The 21,037-nt window shown below is 43.8% G+C and overlaps 1 protein-coding gene across 3 annotated transcripts in view; it reads right to left on the bottom strand.

Annotated features, from left to right (window-relative positions):
- DCLK1 (doublecortin like kinase 1) overlaps positions 1-21,037 on the bottom strand; it is a 406,473-nt gene that overhangs the window by 377,619 nt on the left and 7,817 nt on the right. For all 3 annotated transcript variants that reach the window (XM_010589360.3, XM_023547224.2, XM_010589359.3), the window contains exon 3: positions 9,224-9,570. In XM_010589360.3, the coding sequence (XP_010587662.1) occupies positions 9,224-9,570 (347 nt within the window). The remainder of the gene's footprint in view (positions 1-9,223; positions 9,571-21,037) is intronic.

Here is a 21,037-nt window from a genome sequence, read left to right as displayed (position 1 = left end):
CGTCAATGGCCCTGAACAAGCAGCGCTGAAACCACTAGAAAGGGGTTGCTCACACCTAAGCTGCTCGCAAGCCACAACGGTCATGCCGGCAAATCGTGGCTACCTGTAACTGGAGTAGTAACTCTAACACAGTGACTTCCTGATCACAGTCTATTGGTGGTGGTGGTACCATCAAGCTGACTCCAACTCGGCGACCCCGTGTAACAGAGCAGAACTGCCCATAGGGCTTTCTAGGCTATAATCTTTACAGGAGAAGATCACCAGGTTTTTCTCCCTCACAGAGCAGGTGGGTTCTAACCACTGATCTACAGGTTAGCAGCTGAGTGCTTACCCACTGCTCCACCAGGGCTCCTTTGTCACAGCCCAGAAACCTCAAATAACTACTGTATAATGAGCCCTTGGAGTCTCTGGGTGATATAAATAATTACCGTGCTCAGCTGCTGTTATGGACTGAATTGTGTCCCCCAAAAATGTGTATCAATTTGGCTACTCTGTGATTCCCAGTATTGTGTGATTGTCCACCATTTTGTCATCTGATGTGATTTTCCTGTGTTATAAATCCTACCTCTATGATGTTAATGAGGTGGGATTAGTGGCAGTTATGTTAATAAGGCAGGACTCAATCTACAAGATTAGATTCTGTCTGAAATCAATCCCTTTTGAAATATAAAAGAGAGAAGCAAGCAGAGAGATGTGGGGACCTCATACCACCAAGAAACAAGAGCCAGGAGAACAGCGCATCCTTCAGACTCGGGATCCCTGAGCTGAGAAGCTCCTCGACCAGGCAAGATTGATGACAAGGACCTTCCTCAGAGCCGACAGAGAGAAAAAGCCTTCCTCTGGAGCTGGCACCCTGAGTTTGGACTTCTAGCCTCCTAGACTGTGAGAGAATAAACTTTCCTTTGTTAAAGCTAACTGAAAGGCTGGTGGTTTGAGTCCACCCAGAGGCACCTCAGAAAAAAAAACCTGTCAACATGCTTCTGAAAAATCAGCCTTTGAGGTACAGCCACTCTGGAAAACTGTATGGTGGTTCCCGAAAAAGTTAAATATAAAGCAACCAACCATATGACCCCGCAGGAAACCCTGGTGCCATAGTGGTTAAGGACTACAGCTACTAACCAAAAGGTCAGCAGTTTGAATCCACCAGATGCTCCCTGGAAACTCTATGGGGCAATTCTGCTCTGCCCTACAGGGTTGCTATGAGTCGGAACGACTCAACGACAATGGGTTTGGTTTTTGGGTTTTTATGACCTAGCAATCCCGCTCCTAGGTATATACTCAAGAGACTTGAAGGCAGTGACACAAACAGACACTTGTACACCAGTGTTCATTGCAGCACTATTCACAACAGCCAAAGATGGCAACAGCCCAAGCGTCCATCAACAGATGAATGGATAAACAAACTGTGGTACATCCACACAACAGTACTAGCTGTAAAGGATAATGATGGGTTCTCAGAATATAACATCGATGAATCTGGACAACAGTATGCTGAGTGAAATAAGTCACAAAAGGGCAAACACTGCACGATCACACTTTTGTAGTAAGACAAGAACAGGTATACGTACAGCAGTCAACGTTCACCGGCAGTTACCAGGAATGGGAGAAGGAAGGAGAAGGCTCACACTCTAGGTAGCAGACACTTGCCATTTTTGGTGATGGGAAAGGCAATGCCGAATGTGGGTGAAGTGTGCACAACCTGACCAAGGTAAATGATGACCCTAAGAAGTACACAAGAATTGGGACTTTTTGGTAAACGCTGTAACATATGCAATTTTGTGATAACTACAAAAAAGACGTGTGTGGTTACATAGGTAGATACGTATGCATACACGTGTATAGGAAGGCACATATGTATACGGGTGCACATATAGACGTATCTGTAGGCACATGTATATACATGTATGTGTCTGCTGCATATATTCACATACATAATAAAGCAGTTAGGGGGCACAGTCTCGGATACTTCCTAGACATAACCAAACACCTCATGGGATTGGTTTACTAGCCTTGGAGGTTTAGGACTATAGTCTTGTGGGACAACTTGGTCAATTGACATACTATAGTTCATAAAGTTATGTTCTACATCCTCGTTTGGTGAGTAGTGTCTGAGAGTCTTGAATGCTTGCAAGCAGCCATCTAAGATACAAGTCTTAGTCTCTACTTGTCCAAAGCAAAAGAGAAAGAAGGAAACCAAACACTCAAAGAAGAAACTAGCCTACAGAACAAACCACAGCCTCATCTAGCCCGGGACCAGAAGAACTAGATGGAGCCTGGTTACCACTACTGACTGTTCTGACCAGGGACACAATAGATGGTCCCGGACATAATGGGAGAAAAATGTAGAACAAAACTCAAATTCTTAAAAAAGGCCAGACTTGCTAGACCAGTAAAGACTAAAGGAATCCCTGAGACTATCACCTTGAGATACCCTTTAAACCTGGAACTCAAACCACACATGGAGGTCACCTTTCAGCTAAATATCAGATTGGCTCATAAAATAAAGAATATCACCCATGAGTACTGAGCTCCATTAAAAACTCATCTATATGAGATCAAATGGTCAACATTTACTTTAAAACAAAGATGAGAAGGTGGGGGGGGCAGGGTAGAGGCAGGGAGGCTAGATTAATGGAAATGGAACAACCAGAATGGAAATAATGAGAATGTTGACACGGTGTAAAAAATGTAACCAATGTCACTGAACAATATGTACAGAATTCTATGAGGAGCCCTAGTGGCCATATGTATAGAAAATGGGGACCTAATTTGCTGTGTAAACTTTCACCAAAAACACAATAAAATATTATTAAAAAACAAACAGATAAATGGATAAACTAAATGTGGCCCCTCCATACATGTAATAGCGCTCTGCCATAAAGAGAAGTGAAGTCCTGACACATGCCACAACATGAGGGAACCTGAAAACCTAGTAACAAAAGGACAACTATTGCATGATTTCACTCACATCAAATACCTAGAACAGGAAAGGTGTAGATTAGAGTCTGATGGGGGTTACCAGGGGTGGGAGGGACAGAAGAGGGAGAGAATCACTGTTCAGGCAGAACTGAGTTTCTGCTTCTGGGGATGGAAATTTGGCAACGGATATTGCTGATGGCTGCACAACATGACTGATGGAACTGGTTTCACTGAATTTGCAAATGTGTTTTTTATACTTTTACAAAAATAAAAAAAATGGAAAAAAAATCAGCCATTGAAAACCCTGTGAAGGAGCCCTGGTTGCACAATGGTTAAGTACTCGGCTGCTAACTGAAAGGTTGGCAGTTCTAAGCCACGTGGCAGCTCTAGGGGAGAAAGACCTGGTGATCCGTAAAGATCACACCTAGGAGACCCTATGGGCAGCTCTGCTCTGTCACACGGGGTCACCATAAGTCAGAAGTGACTCTACACACACAGCAACAACAGTGCTTCTCCTGGTTCCGTAACCAGCTTACGGCCTGCTACGGGAGATACGAACCAGTATTTGTGGATAAGTGAACACATAAACAAACAAACTCATCCACCCATTTATTAGAAAAAAGAGAGAAAAAACTCTATGGAGCACAGTTCTACTCTAACACACACGGGGTCACTGTGAGCTGGGGTGGCCTCTAAGACAACTGTTTAAAAGAATTCTTAGGTTAGTGCTTAAAGGGAACCCAAGAGGTGATGGGCCAGAAGTCCTACAGTAGGTGGTAGGCACCAGTGAGGATGCCTGTGGTCTGTGCCCTCTGGTGCCCACCCCTCCAGGTGACAAACTTAACCACAGGCACAGGCCTTCTGTGTCAAAACCCCAGTCAAAACCCCAGTCAGCAGCTTCCCTCCCTTGAGTACATCCGTGTGCTGCCTGGAGGCGGTCCGAAAACCTAGCCCTGTGTGCATAGTCTTCTCTCCACCCACTTACCCAAAGCACTCAAGCTATTCATTTCTTAAACAATTCCATTTCCTTAGAGGAGCCCTGGTGGTGCAGTGGTTAAAGTGCTTGGCTGCTACCCAAAAGGCTGGCGGTTCAAACTCACCAGCCACCCCACTGGAGAAAAATGTGGCTGTCTGCTTCTGTAAAGACTAAAACCAAATCCCAAACCAAACCTGTTGTAGTCTAACGGGTTCCAACTCACAGCGAACCTACAGGACAGAGCAGAACTGCCCCATAGGGTTTCCAAGGAGCAGCTGGTAGATTTGAACTGTTGACTGTTTTTTTTTTTTTTTGACTAGTAGCCAAGCTTTTAACCACTGCGCCACCAGGGCTCCTTGGAAACCCCACGGGGCAATTCCACTTCCACTCTGTCCTACACGCCAGAGTCAGCTGACAGCACTGGGTTTAATGTGTATTTCTTCAACATAAAAAAAATTTTTTTTTAAATACGTTATTGGACGTGGGAATGACCATAGTGTTTCTGGAGTGAACGCAAACGTTCAGGTAAACTACTAAAAACAAAGGGGTGGAACAAACGACCTTCAGAGTGACATCTTGTTGGTGGCTATGGCCCAGTGCCACATGGGCAGGGAGGTGGGGCGGCAGAGGTGCCATCCCTCTGGGGCAGAACATCCCCCAAGAAGGCTTGGAGAAAGCCGTTTATTCTCAGAGGCCGACCAAGCCTGGCAAAGACTCCTCCTCTAGTGAACGGCTGATGGGGACCAAGTTCACTTCTGAACAGAAACAATTCTAAAGGCTCCTGGGCTCCATGAGAAAGTGTCTGCTCCAACTAGACGCTCAGGCACAAAGCCTTTGTCTCCTCTGCACTTTCTCATCCAGCGTTCTGCAGCTTTTCTCGCTCCTGCCAGGAAGGAACACGGCACAATGCGGGGTCGTCAAGACAGCAAACCTAACACTTGACAAAGTCAAGTACGACCATCAGCAAGACAACTGCTGGAGGAAAACACACCACAGAAAATCATCAGGTGACGCTTCTGGGGCAAATGGTCAAGTCGGTTTCCACTCACAGCGAACCCACGTGACAGAGCAGAACTGCCCCAAGGGGTTTTTTTTTTTTTTTTTTTAATCTTTACGGAAGCAGATCTCTGGGTCTCTCTCCCTCGGAGCCGCTGGTGGGTCCGAACCACTGACCTACTGGCCTGCTGTAGTACACTGGTTACAGGAAAGGCTTCGGAGCTAGACCAAGTTCAAACCCCAACCCTGCCACTGATAGCTGGGTGATCTCGGGCAAGTTTTATAACACGTTAGTACCCTCATCTGTTAAATGAGGATAATAAAAGGGCTGTCATAATATTTACATATGCGAATACATGCAAAAGCTGCCCTGGTGGGGCAAAAGTTAACTGCTCACCCGGCTGCTAAACGAAAGGTCAGCAGTTTGAACCTACCCAGCATCTCCACGCAAGAAAGGACCTGACAAACTGCTCCTGTAATGATTTCCAGCCTAGAAAACCCTATAGAGCAGTTCTACTCCATCATAACCCACCCAGGGGTCATTATGAGTCAGAACTGACTCAAAAACACACAACAGAATAACCATAAGAAGCCCTGGTTGGGCAATGGATAAGCACTCGGCTGCTAACCAAAAGGTCAGAGGTTCGAACCCACCCAGTGGCTCTGTGGGAAAAAGACCTGGCGATCTGTTCCCATAAAGATCACAGCCTAGAAAACCCTGTGGGGCAGTTCTCTGTCACATGCGTTGCTACGAGGCGGAATCAACTTCACGGCACACAACACCAATGCACACACAGCCCTTAGAACAGTGTTCACAACACCAATGCACACACAGCCCTTAGAACAGTGTTCACAACACCAATGCACACACAGCCCTTAGAACAGTGTTCACAACACCAATGCACACACAGCCCTTAGAACAGTGTTCACAACACCAATGCACACACAGCCCTTAGAACAGTGTTCACAACACCAATGCACACACAGCCCTTAGAACAGTGTTCACAACACCAATGCACACACAGCCCTTAGAACAGTGTTCACTGGAGCCATCACGGCCATCACAGATCAGAGCTGCCTTCACAGTGGGCGCCACAAGCTCTCAGGAACAGAGATGGTCATCGTATCCATATTTTACTAGTGAGGATAATGGGTCTCAGTGAAGTGATCTGCTAAAAATATGAGTAATTTGTGGCTGAGCCAAGACTTGAATTCCAGTCTTTTGACATTAATTAAACCTGGTGTTCTTTTCGTTATATCAGATCATTTACATTTAAGCCACAACAAAATACCCATCATAAAATGAAGACACTTCATCAACTCTTAAAACGAAGAAAACAACTGGGGACATAATAGTATTTGTTCTAGGAATTCATTCCTGGAATAAAAATTTTAATGATCAATCGATGGCAGGCTTTAGTAGTTGAAGCTGGTTTTTAAACTCAGTGGTTGGCAAATGGGAACCCCCAAAATTCTGAAAACTTAACTGGTGGTGCAAGAGTTAAGCACTCAGCTGCTATCCGAAAGGTCGGCGGTTCGAAACCACCCAGCGGCTCCTTGGGAGAAGGAGCTGGCAACCTGCCCCATAAAGATTACAGCCAAGGAAACCCTCTGGGGCAGTTCTGCTCTGTCACACGGGGTCATGGAGCTCCACCTCTCACAGGTTTCACTGTAGAATTCACAAGCCAGCAGTGGACTTCTTGATCTCTGCTACGACGATAAAGACTAACCATCCCTTGGAATCCCTAGCCACGTGGCACCAGAAGCTTTACAAGACAAGAAGGCTGGTGGGTATGAATGAGCAGTTGCCACGTATTCCTCTTTTCCTAATGAATTTTATAATTTAGATCATTTGAGTAAGTCCCTAGAGAAGGAACTATTTCAGGACTAACACTCTTCCTAGAATTAGCGCCTATTTCTCATTCATAATGCTGGAATGTGGTAGCCTTCCAAAATTTGTATGGGTCTTCTCTGTATCTGATGTAAAGATCAACCTTTAATTTGAGAATCTAGCTTTAGTTTTTAATATGCGATACACGTACAAGGAGCCCTGGTGGTGCAACAGTTAAGATCTCAGCTGCTAACTGAAAGCTTAGCGGTTTGAACCCACCCAGTGGTTCCACAGGAAAAAGCCCTGGCGACCTGCTTGTGTAAAGATTACAGCCAAGGAAAACCGTCTGGGGCAGTTGTGCTCTGCCACACGGGGTCGCTACGAGTTGGAATTGACTAAACGGCACCCGACAACAACAATATACATACAAATAACTGAAATTATCCCTTGACATAATAAAAAGACATTTTGATAGGTCTGTATTAAACACTAGATTTCAAGCGAAGATTATGTGCTAAATATTATAATCTTGAACAAACAGACAAAACCACTGGTAAACTCAGAATGACCTACAAATCAGACTTTACCTGTGACCAATGTTTTTTTATTCGGCCACCACCTCGGTTCTGTCAAACCCTCAAAAAAATTCCTCAAACGACACTGAAAGAGAATGTTTCCTTTAGGTTCATCTTGTCAACTCATTAAAATGTCCACTCGCTCAAGTCAACTGATGCCCATCCCACAGCTAAAGAAACTGCCTTTCACTTCAACTCTGAAATGATGTTGTAAATTCGAGATGTGTAACATTCTAGAAACTTGCCCCTCGATACCATCCAGACGGAGATATTTCATTCCTTAGATACATCTTTGAAAATCTCTGAAAAGGCACAACCACTGGTCTCTAATCACCTGGAGCAACAGAGGAAGAAGAGGAGTCAGGAATAGGAGAAGGATATGGAAGGTGTGGCCAAGGGGCTCCACGATCAACTGCTTCCTTCGCCACGAGACCAGAAGAACCAGATGGTGCCCAGCTACCATTACTGAGCATTACGATCAAAGATCCCATAAAAGAATCCTGATCAAAAGGGGAAAATGCAGAACACAATTTCAAATTCTCATGGAATCCAGATTTTCTAGAGCCATTGAGGCTGGATAAACCCCTAAAACTACTGCCCCTGAACCCTTAAACCAAAAATATCCCCTGAAGTCTTATTAAAACCAAATTATATTTTGTTTAGCTTAACTTTACAGTAAAAAATGTCTGCCTTGAGCATTAAGCTATTTCAAGAGCTATCTATATGGGATCAAATTGACAACAGCAACTTAAAAGTTAGATAGTTTAGATAGGAAGCTAGGGAGCAAGTAAGTTTATGTTAATGGGGAGAAATAACTCGGAAAAGGAGGGTGAGAATGGCTGAACAACTTGAAGAATGTAATCTCTGTCACTAAGTGGTACATGTAGAAACGGTTGAATTGGTACATGTTTTGCCGTGTATATTCTCAACAACAAAAAAATTAAGTGATTTTTTTTTTAATTAAATCTATAAAAGGTAAATCAGTCTTACCACTGAACATCACTGAGACATAAAATACTAAAACATCATTTAGGTCAAATAAGTGGGTCAGGTTTTTCTGAACTGGTCATAGTCCACCCCTACATCTCAGTCATGCTCCAGGCTTATAGGACAGATGTCTATAGCCCAAAATTGAAAACAGATCACTGAGGAACAGGGTTTTTAACTCTGGATTCTATGGAGGCTGAAATAATCTACCCAGACTATTGCCCTGAGATAATCTCTGAACCTTAAGCCTTGAGAAAATTGACTTTGAAAGTCATCTTCCATTCAAACAATAATAGAGCTTAATTAGTAAAGAAACTTTACCTTGGACATTGTGATGTTTTAAAGAATTATCCATGGGCAGTTCAACAACAGAAACTCCAAAGGTCAGACTAGAAATATGTTTTAGGGTAAATCAGCCATCAAGTAAATTGTTCTTCAAGAAAATGTTGCATGTCCATGACTTATTATGTAAACACTGTTTGGGCCCTGTTTCCGTGGCAACGTATAATCATTCGCAATATGCCAGGGTATAAGAATCTTTGAAAGATTTTTCTTTTTTGGAATGTTTTTGACTCTTTAGTTGGAAATGGTGCCCCGATTTACAAATCGCATATTAAATAAATTTCAGTCAATTTCTTTTATTGGCTTAATATTTTTTTTGTTTTAACAGGACTGAAAAGCACTATTATAAGCAGTTAATAAGTAGAAATTCCTGCATAATCATTTAGGCTTCAGAGACACATATTCATACTTTATTCCCATGTCTAATTCTAACCTTGGAATGTCCTGAGGTCAACAAATGCCTATCTGTGGATGAAATGAACCAGTTCCCTCAATGTGAGCAAAATACGTTTCAGATTCCCACTGCACACAGCTAACGCCCTCCACCTCCCTGGTTCTTGCCTTTCGAGTCACAGTCATACCAAAATCCTCTCTTACCTGCTTCCCGTCCAGAGTGTACAGGCGCTTCACCACTCCCGAGTCCAGCTTGATGGCATCAGTGATATCAGTGAGGACCTGCTCAAAGGAATGAGCCGTCTTCTTGTTCAGCAGAATCCGGACAGCTTTCCGCGGCTTCACCCCACTTCTGATGATGGTGACCAGCTTGGGCCGAATGAAATCCTTGTTCTCCCTCACCTCTGAAGGGCTCCCCTTGGCGGTGGCCAGTGACGACACAGCTCGGGAAGCTGAGGTGGTCTTCACGTTTACTGACCAGTTGGGGTTCACGTTCTTGGTGTACTCCAGTTTCTTGAACGGCTCGATTGAGCCACACACATAGCTCTCTCCTAGGGAAGGAAAAAAGGGCACTAGATTTAGCCAGATGAAAACTCGTTTCTTTTTTCCGATCGGGTCTTTGGTTTTTCCTTTACTCCTTAGGTGCAAGAGCTAACTGTGACCTTGAAAACCATGGAAGCATGATTCATAATCAATAAGAGAGATTTTGATTTCTTGTCTGTTTCTGTCGGCAACAGACTGGCACCGCAGGGGGAAAATCATCATTCCGTCCTCTCTTCATCTTCAGATTGGTGAAAGCAGTATTAATATATCAGACTAGGCCACAAAAATGTATGATACTGAATCCAAGTAGAAAATTCCTTGGGATTTAGGGATATTTATATTTGTCAAGGAAGGCGCCCTGGTGGCACAATGGTAAAGGGCTCAGCTGATAACAAGAAGGTTGGTGTTTCCAACCCACCAAGAGACTCTGCAGGAGAAAGACCTAGTGATCTGCTCCCACACAGATTACAGCCCAGAAAACCCTATGCGGCAGTTCTTCTCTGTCACGTGGGGTCGCTAGAAGTCGGAATCAGCTTGACAGCACCCAAAAACAACATATTTATAGAGAGCTTCAAAATCTAAGATACCTACATTTGCTATCTGAGATAATTTAAAAACTGAAAATGAGTCAGAAAACAGCTTCATAAAATAAATAGTTACGTTATTTATAAGCATGATGAGAGTATGTGCTAACATTTTGTAAAGCCAAGTAAAATTCTAAAAGCAAACAAAATAACCAAGCCTTCCTTTTCTCCCAACGGTGCAGTGCTAGACATGGTGACCCACACAAGTCTATGTAAAAGGTTTTCAGAGTGGCCAATTCACTCTGAAATAAATATAAGTTAAATTGTTATTCAAAAGAACTCCTTAACAGAGAATCTTATAATGAAAATTCTCAGACTGTTAAGTGGACGTGGATCACAAAAAAAAAGAAAACAGCACGTGCACAAGAGATGACAAATTTTTGACTCTAAATAGGTATCATCTGCCAAGAGGTGACAAACTCTTGACCCTAAATAGGTATTGTGCACCAAGAGGTGACAAACTCTTGACCCTAAATACGTATTTCATAAAGTCAGGTCAAGGCATTTTGAAATTAATAAATATTTAATAAGGGCTTTTTTCTGTGTTAATAAAATATAATTGTGAACAGGTAAAAGTGTTAAAAAGCCTTAAAATTGCCAGTAATCTAAGACTAATCCAACCCAGCCCATTTACTTTGATCTGTGTTACCAGTAAAGAAAAATATGCTGATTTGACCGTTTAAAACTGTATCTGGTTTTGTAAATTGCATTTCTTTCAAGTGAAGTTTAGTTTGTGTTATGTGCGTTTTTTGGCCATTCCTTTGCCTTCTTTGATTAACTTACATTCATAGACTTCTTCCAGTTTTTTTTTTTTCTATTTACTTTTGTTCTTTGGTTTCTTAATAATATCCAAGAGGTCTTTACATATATCATGTATATTAACCCTTTGCCTGGTGTATATGAAACAAATCATTTTCCACAGTTTATGGTATGTCTTTTTTTTTTTTTAACCTGTTTTCATTTTTATGTAGTTTAATCAATCAGTGTTTTCCTTTACCGTTTACTGTTTTGTTTTTATACTAGAAACATCCTTTCTATCTGAGGTCATAAAACGCTAACCTACATTTTGTCTAAGGGCTATTTTTAAATTAATAATGCAAGCATCCAAGGCCACTGAATAACCATTCGCATAAAAATAACTGAACCAGAGTTTCAAAAATGAAAAGGCCCAACTCTACATGTTATCGAACATCCACTTTGTAAATGTTTTAAAATATACTCTATATATGTGTACATATGCCTTACATATCTGTGTGTCTTAATCAGAAACCCTGGGTGGTGCGTACTGAGCTGAGGGCTGGGGAGCAAGGCCTCAGAGGACATCTAACTCAACTGGCATAACATAGCTTATAAAGAATATGTTCTACTTCCTATTGGGGTGAGTAGCGTCTGGGGTCTTAAAAGCTTGCAAGCAGCCATCTAAGATACTCCACTGGTCTCACCCCGTCTGGTGCAAGTGAGAATGAAGAAAACCAGACACAAAGGAAAAATTAGTCCAAAGGACTAATGGACCACAACCACCACAACCTCGACCAGACTGAGTCCAGCACAACTAGATGGTGCCCGGCTACCACCACTGACTGCTCTTACAGTTATCACAATAGAGGGTCCCAGACAGCTGGAGAAAAACGTAGAACAAAATTCTAACTCACACACACACACACACAAAAAAAAACAGACTTACTGGTCTGACAGAGACTAGAAAAACCCCAAGAGTATGGTCCCCAGACACCCTTTTAACTCAGTTCTGATGTCTCTCCTTAGGTTCACCCTTTGGCCACAGATCAGACATGCCCATAAAACAAGCAATAATACACACAATTCAACCATGTGTATGAGACTAAATGGGCACACCAGCCCAACGGCAAGGATGAGAAGGTAGGAGGGGACAGGAAAGCTGGACAAATGGAAATGGGAACCCAAGGCTGAGAAGGGGAGAGTGTTGACATGTCACGAGGTTGGTAACCAATGTCACAAAACAATACGTGTATGTATTGTTTAATGAGAAACTAATTTGTTCTGCTATATTTCACCTAAAGCTCAATAAGAAAAAGAACAGAAGCCGTGGGTGGTGCAAATATTTAATGTGCTCACTCAGCTGTTAACTAGAAGGCTGAAGGTTTAAGCCTACCCAGGGCTGCAAGGGAAGAAATGCCTGGCAAACTCCTGAAAAATCAGCCACTGAAAATCCTATGGAGCGCAGTTCTATTCTGGCACACACGGGGCCGCCAAGAGTCGGAGTCAACTCCGCAGCAAATGGCTTGGTTTTAGCCTGTGTTTAATCTCTTCCCTCCTGGGGCCTAGGGTTAAAAGATAAGAGAATCATCAATAGGTTGTTTTCGAGTTCTGATGTGAGGTAAGTTACCAAACCAAAACCAAACCCGTTGCCGTCGAGTTGGTAAGTTAAAGACCATTCCAAACTGACAAAGTGGGACTTACAGTTGCCGTGCGTACACTAACCCTTTGCCGTCAAGTCTATTCCGACTCATTGTGACCCTATAGGACAGAGTAGAGCTGCCCCATTGGGTTTCCAAGGAGTGGCTGGTGGACTCAAACTGCTCACCTTTTGGTTAGCAGCCATGCTCTTAACCACTGCGTTACCAGGGCTCTGTGCATACGCTAAGCCATCCCGAAGTCTTCTGGTTAACCTGTACTGCATCAATGAAATAAAGTTAATTCATCTAAACCAAGGTATATTGGGGCAAAATAGCCCAGAATTTCCTTTGGACATTCTGTATTACTTACTATAGACCAAGTTAAACAAAGATGACAAGATTGCAGGATCTTAGAAGATTTAAAGGAAATGGTATAAAAATGTACTTAGAGATGGCGCTGGAAATTATTAAATATAATAACTTGCTGGTTGGTTCCAGATTATTCAAGCCCAAAGGTTCTGGGTTGAGTGAATCTCTACTTGAAACTTAACACTCTGAGTGTCCAAAATATTCAACAAATAGCAAGAATGGCAGAAGCAGCAACTGCCTGACTCGTTGTGGCATTCACAAAGGCCAAAAAACCTAAAATTTGCTTTTCAGCAGAAAGAGAGATAAAGAAATGACAGTGTAAAGCCAGGAAGTAACACATGAAATCATGTCCGGACTCGACTGACACCCTAAAACATCAGAACGTGGTAACCGTTTCCCTGAAAAGTTTAAGTACATTATTTTCAGGACCTCGGTGGATAGAGTAATAGCCATGTGAGTGTACTGGGTTATTCTCAAGATGCTGGAAGAGTTTGTGGTTTGTTTGTTTTGTCAAACAATCACCTGTGCATTTTTAAATCATCATATCTGCCATTATTTTTCAAAGTATGGGATTAATTTACTCTAATAAGCTTTTATTATTAAAAATTCTACAAAGTTACTCCTATGTTGCCATTGGCTTCCATTACAGGATTAGAGAAGAAATCCCCATTTAAAAGAAATTCTCTAAGGCAGTATTTAAAAAACTTCTGGTAATGCTGTGCCCGACCAAGGGGACCCGCTGCGTTCGGCTGCTAACCAAAAGGTCGGCGGTTCAAACCCACCAAGCGGCTCCACAGGAGAAAGATGTGGCAGCCTGCCAGTATGTTTCCACAAAGATTACAGCCCTGGAAGCCCTGTGGGGCAGTTCTACTCTGTAGAACTCTGTATATATATTACATATATACCACACAGACCATATAAAAGCTTGGCTGTTGACCAAAAGGTTGGCAGTTCAAATCCATCAGCTGCTCCTCGGAAACTTTATGGGGCAGTTCTACTCTGCCCTACAGGGTCGCTGAGTTGAAATCAACTCAACGGCAATACATACATATACATATATCCAAACTTGTTGCCACTGAGTCAACTTTGACTCATGGCAACCCCACGTGTTATGAGTACAACTGCTCCACAGGGCTTTCTTGGCTGTAATCGTCATAGCAGATCACCAGTCCCTTTTTCTGTGGCACCACGGGGGGCTTGAACCTCCAACCTTTGGATTAGTAGTCAAGCCCAAGCCATGCCACCCAGGGACCCTTTACATACACACACACATACATAAGCCCGATGCTGTCAAGCTGATTCCGACTCATAGTGATCCTATAGGACAGAGTAGAACTGCCCCACAGAGTTTCCGAGGAGCCTCTGGTGGATCTGAACTCCCGACCTTTTGGTTAGCAGCCATAGCACTTAACCACTACGCCACCAGGGTTTCCATATATACATGTATGTATCTGGTACATATATATGTATGTATCTGGTACTGGTATACACACACACACACACACACACACACACACACACCAAGGAACCCTGGTGGTGCAATGGTTAAGTGCTCAGCTGCTAATAGAAAGGTCAGGAGTTCAAACCCACCAGATGCTCCATGGGAGAAAAACCTAGTTATCTGCTCCTATAAAGATGACAGCCTAGGAAACCCTAAGGGCAGTTCTGCTGTCATACAGGGTGGCTACGAGGTGGAATCGACTTGATGGCACACAACAACAACATATATATATACACACACACACCAGTACCAGGTGCCATAGAGTCTATTCCAACTCACAGTGATCCCATGTGTGTCACAGTAGAGCTGCGCTCTATAGTTTTCAATGGCTGTGATCTTTCAAATGTGGATTGCCAGGTCTTTCTTCTGAGGTGCCTCTGTGTGGAGTCAAACATCTAATCTTTCTGTTAGTAGCCAAGTGCTTAACTGTCTGCACCATTGTGTCTGTGTGCACATGTATTTAACTACATACTATGTGAGTACGTACATCCAAAAAACTCACTGCCTCTGAGGAATTTAGGAGAACTCATGCTCTATTGCCATTCAAAAATTAATTAAAAAAAATTTTAATATAGTAAGAAGACCATAGAAAGAGCCAGTAAATGAGAGAAATAAAGCAGAGAGCACCATGCCAGGGGCCAGGAAGGGGGCCTGGAAGCCCTGTCAGAAGAGACATTCTTTAGCCATGGGGGGGAGTGTGGTTTTATTCCTGAGGGGGTAATTTTTTTAAATAATATTTTACCATGTTTCTTGTCAAAGTCACACCAAGTTAGGTTCCAATCTGACAATTTTTACACAATTTGTTCAGTGGCGTTAGTAACACTTTTCACAACGTGTCACGTTCTCTCGAATTGCATTCTGGTTGTACCATTTCCAGGGCTCTAGCTGCCCTGCCTCCTCATCTTCGCTTTAAAGTAATTGTTGAGCTTTTGGTCTCATAAAGACAGTTCTGAATGGAGCACGGTACTCACAGGCAATACCCTTTATTTCGTGTGCCAGTCTGTTGTTTTGCTTAAACGTGATCTCAGGGGATAGTTTCAGTTCAAAGTTTAAAGAGTATCTCAGGGTGATAGTCTCAGGGAATCTTCTAGTCTCACCTGGTCCAGTAAGTCTGGAGTTTTTAAGAATTTGAGTTCTGTTCCACATTTTTCTCCCATTCTATCAGGATCCATCTATTGTGGCCCTGGTCAGAACAGTCGGTAGTGGTAGCCAGGCACCATCTAGTTCTTCTGGTCTCAGGGCAGATGAAGTCGTGGTTCATGCAGGCTATTAGCCCTATAGAATAGATTCTTCTGAGACTCTGGTTTCCTTCTTTCTCTTTTGCTTTGGACAAATAGAGACCAAGAGTTGTATCTCAGATGGTCGCTCGCCTGCTTTTAAGACCCCAGATGCTACTCACCTCACTAGGATACAGAACTTGAACTTTGTAAACTGTACTATGCCAATTGACTGAGTTGTTCCAAGAAACTAAGGCCCTAAACCTTCAATCTGGGTAAACCTTCAGACCCTAAGAGGTTGATATTGATGGAGACTGGGAAAGGCTTTTAGAGTGGAGCTCCAGAGTCAGGCAGTGTTGACAGAGGGATGGTGAGGGGCCCAGGCAAGGCCAGATAGAGAAGGACTCATTTCAAACACATGCAGATTTGATGAACAGTTAATTATTTATATCCAGAAGATAACACACCTACATGGTTCTCATCCTCACACTGAAAAACAGCTTGGCCCTTCCAGAGCCACCTCCACACATTCAGCTCTGAAGCCTCTGAACATCTGATAAGAAGCCACTCGACCCGCCAAGGCTCAGGGCCTGCATGACACCTTTCCTCCAAGACTCCAAAGGCTTTAACTGGTATTCCTTTATCTTCACTACATCTGTATGCATGTGGTACAAAACTGGGGGAAACTGAGGCAATTTGGGGAAAATGAGGCCAAGTCTCAAGGTGAGTCACTTTCTGAAACAGCTTGGAATTCCACTTACCTGATGAAGCATCATGACTTTTTTTTAACATACCAAGGCCATTTCAAAAGCAAACAAGAGTGCCATCCGTGGTCTACTCTTAGGTGTGCGTATGTGTGCGTGTGTATGCGCAGATACACATACATGGACACACACCAACTACACACAAACACACACACACACACTGGCTCATATGTATGTATTTAAGGCTCAGAGCCACCTCTAACAACATATGCTTAAGGAGCCCCGGTGGTACAATGGTTAAACGCTCAGCTACTAACCAAAAGGTTGGAGGTTCAAACCTACCCAGCAGCTTTGCAGGAGAAAGACCAGGCGATCTGCTCCCACAAAGATTACAGCCTTGGAAACCCTGTGGGGCGCTTCTACTCTGTCACATGGCGTTGCTAAGAGTCAGAATTGACCCAGTGGCAAACAAGGACGACAACACGGATATTATTAACAAGCCCTGGTGGTACAATGGTTAAGCTTGTGGCTGCTAACTACAGTTTGGAGGTTCAAACCCAGCCAGCGGCTCTGCAGTAGAACGACCTGGCAATCTGCTCCTGTAGACATCAAGGCCAAGGAACCCTACGGGGCAGTTCTACTCTGTCACATGGGGTCGCTAGGAGCCGGAACTGACCAGATGGCACCTAACAACAGCAACGCAGACAAAACAGGCACAACGGTCTGTGTATGACGAAACAGGGAACGTGATGGTGAGGATGTTTTAATAAGGAAACTCAGTATACTACTGTCATTCAGAACGTCTCCTCTGAGATCAAGTGAGAAAGAACAAACTGAAAAACAATTACTGTATTTTTACTCAAATAACACTGCACATTGTATGTTTTTTTTGCCAAGAACACTCTACCCAACCCCAGGTATTTTCATAAGCATGCTATGCTAATTTTTTTACATGTTGCTGCAAAAAAATTAGCATAATGTAAAAAAATTAGCATAGCATGCTTACAAAAATACCTCATGGGGGATGTGGTTGGAAAAAAAGAAGTAGAATGTGCGTGTTATTTGAGCAAAAATACAGTACAAGTCAAACACACTCATCCCTGCATCCACCAAGAGGGTTTAATTTAAAACTCAAACATCATCACATGGGAAGGAGAAATGAAAAGCTAATAATATGCCCGACATTTACATAAAATTTGATGTGAAGTGAGAGATAGGAGCCTAGATGAATACGAAGCAACGGTCTGCATTTTAACAGACTAAGCAAAAACGTAATCAACAAAGAGGTGAACCTAAATGAATTTCCAGCTATTGAAACACTAAGTGCAGCTGCCTGCTGACTGTCAGTGTTGTGAATTAGAAAAAAATCTGAACTAGAAAGTTTAAAGAAATATAGTCAATATGTGAACTTACATGCTATACTGAAGTTACCGTTCATTCTACTAGAAAAAAAAGTGTGATTTTTTTAAAAAAAAAAGCCATTTTTTAACATCAGAATATTCAATCTGTAGTTGCTTCATGCTGGTTGTATAAGGATTTCATAGTGATTGTACAAAAAGTATTTGCGAGCAAATGAAAATCTCTAACGTGTTTCTGGGGGCAGCACCGTAATTCCTGGAATTATGTCAAGGTTAAAAACACTGGTTTCCAAAAAGCTAAAACAATAAAATTCCATCTAAAAGCCACTAATAGCAAAGGAAGCAACTTACGGATTGCAGTTCACTTTACACTAAAATGTCTACAGGTCCACTGTGTCGAACAACGACATGAAAAGGAGCGCAAGAGCACCTTCCTCACCGGAGGAACAGCGTCTTACCAGCGGTGCTTACGAGGGCCAGCTCCAGCACCAGCGCTTCCAGGTTCAAATCCTGACTCTACCTTTTCTTGCTGTGTGACCTTGGGCAGATCACCAACCACGCTGTGCCGCATTTTTCTCCTCTCAGTATAAGGATGAAAATGGTACCTGCCTCTTAAGATCATCGTGAGACCTGCTGTTGTCAGCTGCCACCGAGTCAGCCCCGACTCATGGCAACCCCATGCACAGTGGGATCGGACCCTTGTCCTCCACAGGGTTTTAATTAGCTGATTTCCAGAAGGAGACATAAGTCCGTTCCTCTGAGTTTGTCCTAGTCTCGAAGCTCTGCTGAAATCTGCTCAGCATTCTAGCAACATGCAAGCCTCCACCGTCAGACAGACGGCCAGGAACTGAACCCAGTTCTCCCGCGTGGAAGGGTAGAATCCTCCCACTGAACCACCACTGTTCACACATGCAGGAAGCCCTGAGCGGTGCCTGGGACCGTCATCCTTGGTGGGGCCACAGCCTCTCGGTGCAGGCACAATTTTGTTCTAACAGACAAGGACAAAGAAGAAGGAGGCAAGTGTCATGGAATGAATTGTGTTATAAAATACGTTATAAATCCTAAACCCCTATACCTGTGGATGTAATCCCATTTGAAAATGGGATTTTCTTTGTTATGTTAACAAGACCATATTAGTGGAGGGTGTGTCTCAAGCCAATCACATCTGAAATACAAAAAGGGCAGATTAGGCACATAGAAGCAGACACAACGGAGGTGGGACACACAAGAGATCGCCAAGGAGCCGAGGAACAGCAGCTGGAATGAGACAAGGACTTCTCCCAGAATCAACAGAGAGAGAGACAGACAGCACTGAATTCGGACCTCTAGTTTCCTGAACTGTGAGAAAAAAGGGAGCCCAAATTTACACTTAACAGTGGTTAAGTGCACGGCTGCTACCCGAAAGGTCGGTGGTTTGAACCCACCAGCCGCTCTACAGGAGAAAGATGTGGCAGTCTGCTCCCGTAAAGATCACAGCCTTGGAAACCCTATGGGGCAGTTCTACTCTGTCCTACAGGTCGCTGTGAGTTGGAATCGACTAGACGGCAGTGGGTTAAACTGTGAGAAAACAAGTGTCTCCTGGTCAAAGCCACCCACTTGTATTTCTGTAACAGCAGCACTAAGAAACTAAGACAGCAAGCAATGCACTATTGTTCCCCAGGGGTAGAGGGAGTCCTGTGATCTGCCGCCTCCTGCGGCCTCTCCTTCCTTGGCGGTCTGCAATCCTGGGAACATCTCGGGGCCGCTTCTCAGCAAAGATCAATTCTGGGCAGGAAATGTACTGAAGTACTACCTTCCTCCCACGGATGTTGCACAAGTGATGGCAGAAACAGAGCGAGGAACCGACCCCTGGCGTCTCAGAAAGTTCTTTGGGATATTGGCACGTTTCCCTACAATACCATTGGCCCTGGAAAACCTGGAGACTGGCTCAGGCACCTGACTTGTTAGGACTCTGCATCTGATCTGACCCACCTGGAGCCCTCTGAATATACGGCCACATTCCTTATATTTGCATTTTCCAAGGTCGTGCAAAGGACAGGGCACAAAACTCCCAGCAGACAGAGAAAGACTTCATGTTCGAGCTTCCCCTTTAATTTGCTGGAAGTTCCAACGTCTGAATAGGAGGAAAAAGGCCAAGTCCACATCATCTTGGCAGGGTGAGGCATCGCCTGCCGAGAAGAGATGTGAATTCCCACAAAGTGAACACACCAAAGCCAGGCTGAGCTCCACCCTCTCAACCTGTAGGAGGCCACTCTGACTGTGCCTGGCCGGCATTCCTGCCAAGGGATTGGGGGACAGAAAAGAGCAGAAAGACCCAAAAATCCCTCAGCCTTGAGTCAGACACAAACTCTGGTTACAAAGGAGGTAAACGGGTTCTGCCGGTGGTCAGCAGGAGAAAGCAACCCAGACGCCAAGGGGCCAGAAAAGGACACCGCCTGCAAGACAGGGAGGAAGGAACCCCTCCAGCACCCAGGAAGACAGCAGGGCCTGGGGGAATACTGACAGGGTAAAGACGAACTCAGGGCCCTGCTGGCGCACTGGTTAGGTGCTCAGCTGATAACCAAAAGGTTGGCAGTTCGAACCTACCAGCCGTTCCAAGGGAGAAAGGTGCGGCAGCCTCCTTCCGTAAAGATTTACAGCTTTGGAAACCCTATGGGGCAGTTCTGTTCTATAGGGTCACAGAGAATTGGAATCAACTCGATGGCAACTTGCTCCTTATTTACACCTTCACCCCAGTACTTCTCTCCTGTCGCTGGGTGCCATCGAGTTGATCTCGACTGATAGCAACACCACATGACAGAGGACAACTGCCCTGTAGGGTTTCCTAGGCTGTAACCTTTTGGGGAACAGGCCTTTCTCCAGAGGTACCACTGATGGATTTGAACCTCCAACCTTTGGGGTAGCCATCAAGTGCTTAACCATTGCACCACCAGGACCCTTTATTTCTCTCTCGAGCGTTTTAATTTTGATCATTCTATCTAAGGCGATCAGAGGCTTTATGCTCTGTTTTACAGGGGTTGGTCCTAAGACAACTGTAGCCCAGAGAAGGGTCCCACTCTGCTTGCAAAGAGACCAAGCATAGCCTGTGGACCCAAATATTTTTGAAAAGACAATTACTTTTCACCTAATTTAAATTTCTTAAAAAAAAACTGAGCCAATTAATTCCTTTATATTCTCAAATACCATAGGGTTAAGCACTCAGTGGCTAACAGAAAGGTTGGTGGTTCGAACCCACCCATTGGCTCCGCCGAAGAAAGACCTGGTGATCTGCTGCTGTAAAGATCACAGCCCAGAAAATCCTACGGGCAGTTCTACTCTGTCACATGGGTTGCTATGAGTCAGAAACAACTCGCTGGCACCAACAAGG

The sequence above is a fragment of the Loxodonta africana genome, chromosome 17 (genome assembly GCF_030014295.1).
Source record: "Loxodonta africana isolate mLoxAfr1 chromosome 17, mLoxAfr1.hap2, whole genome shotgun sequence".
NCBI lineage: Eukaryota > Metazoa > Chordata > Mammalia > Proboscidea > Elephantidae > Loxodonta > Loxodonta africana.
This window is presented reverse-complemented; position numbering and strand designations above follow the sequence as displayed.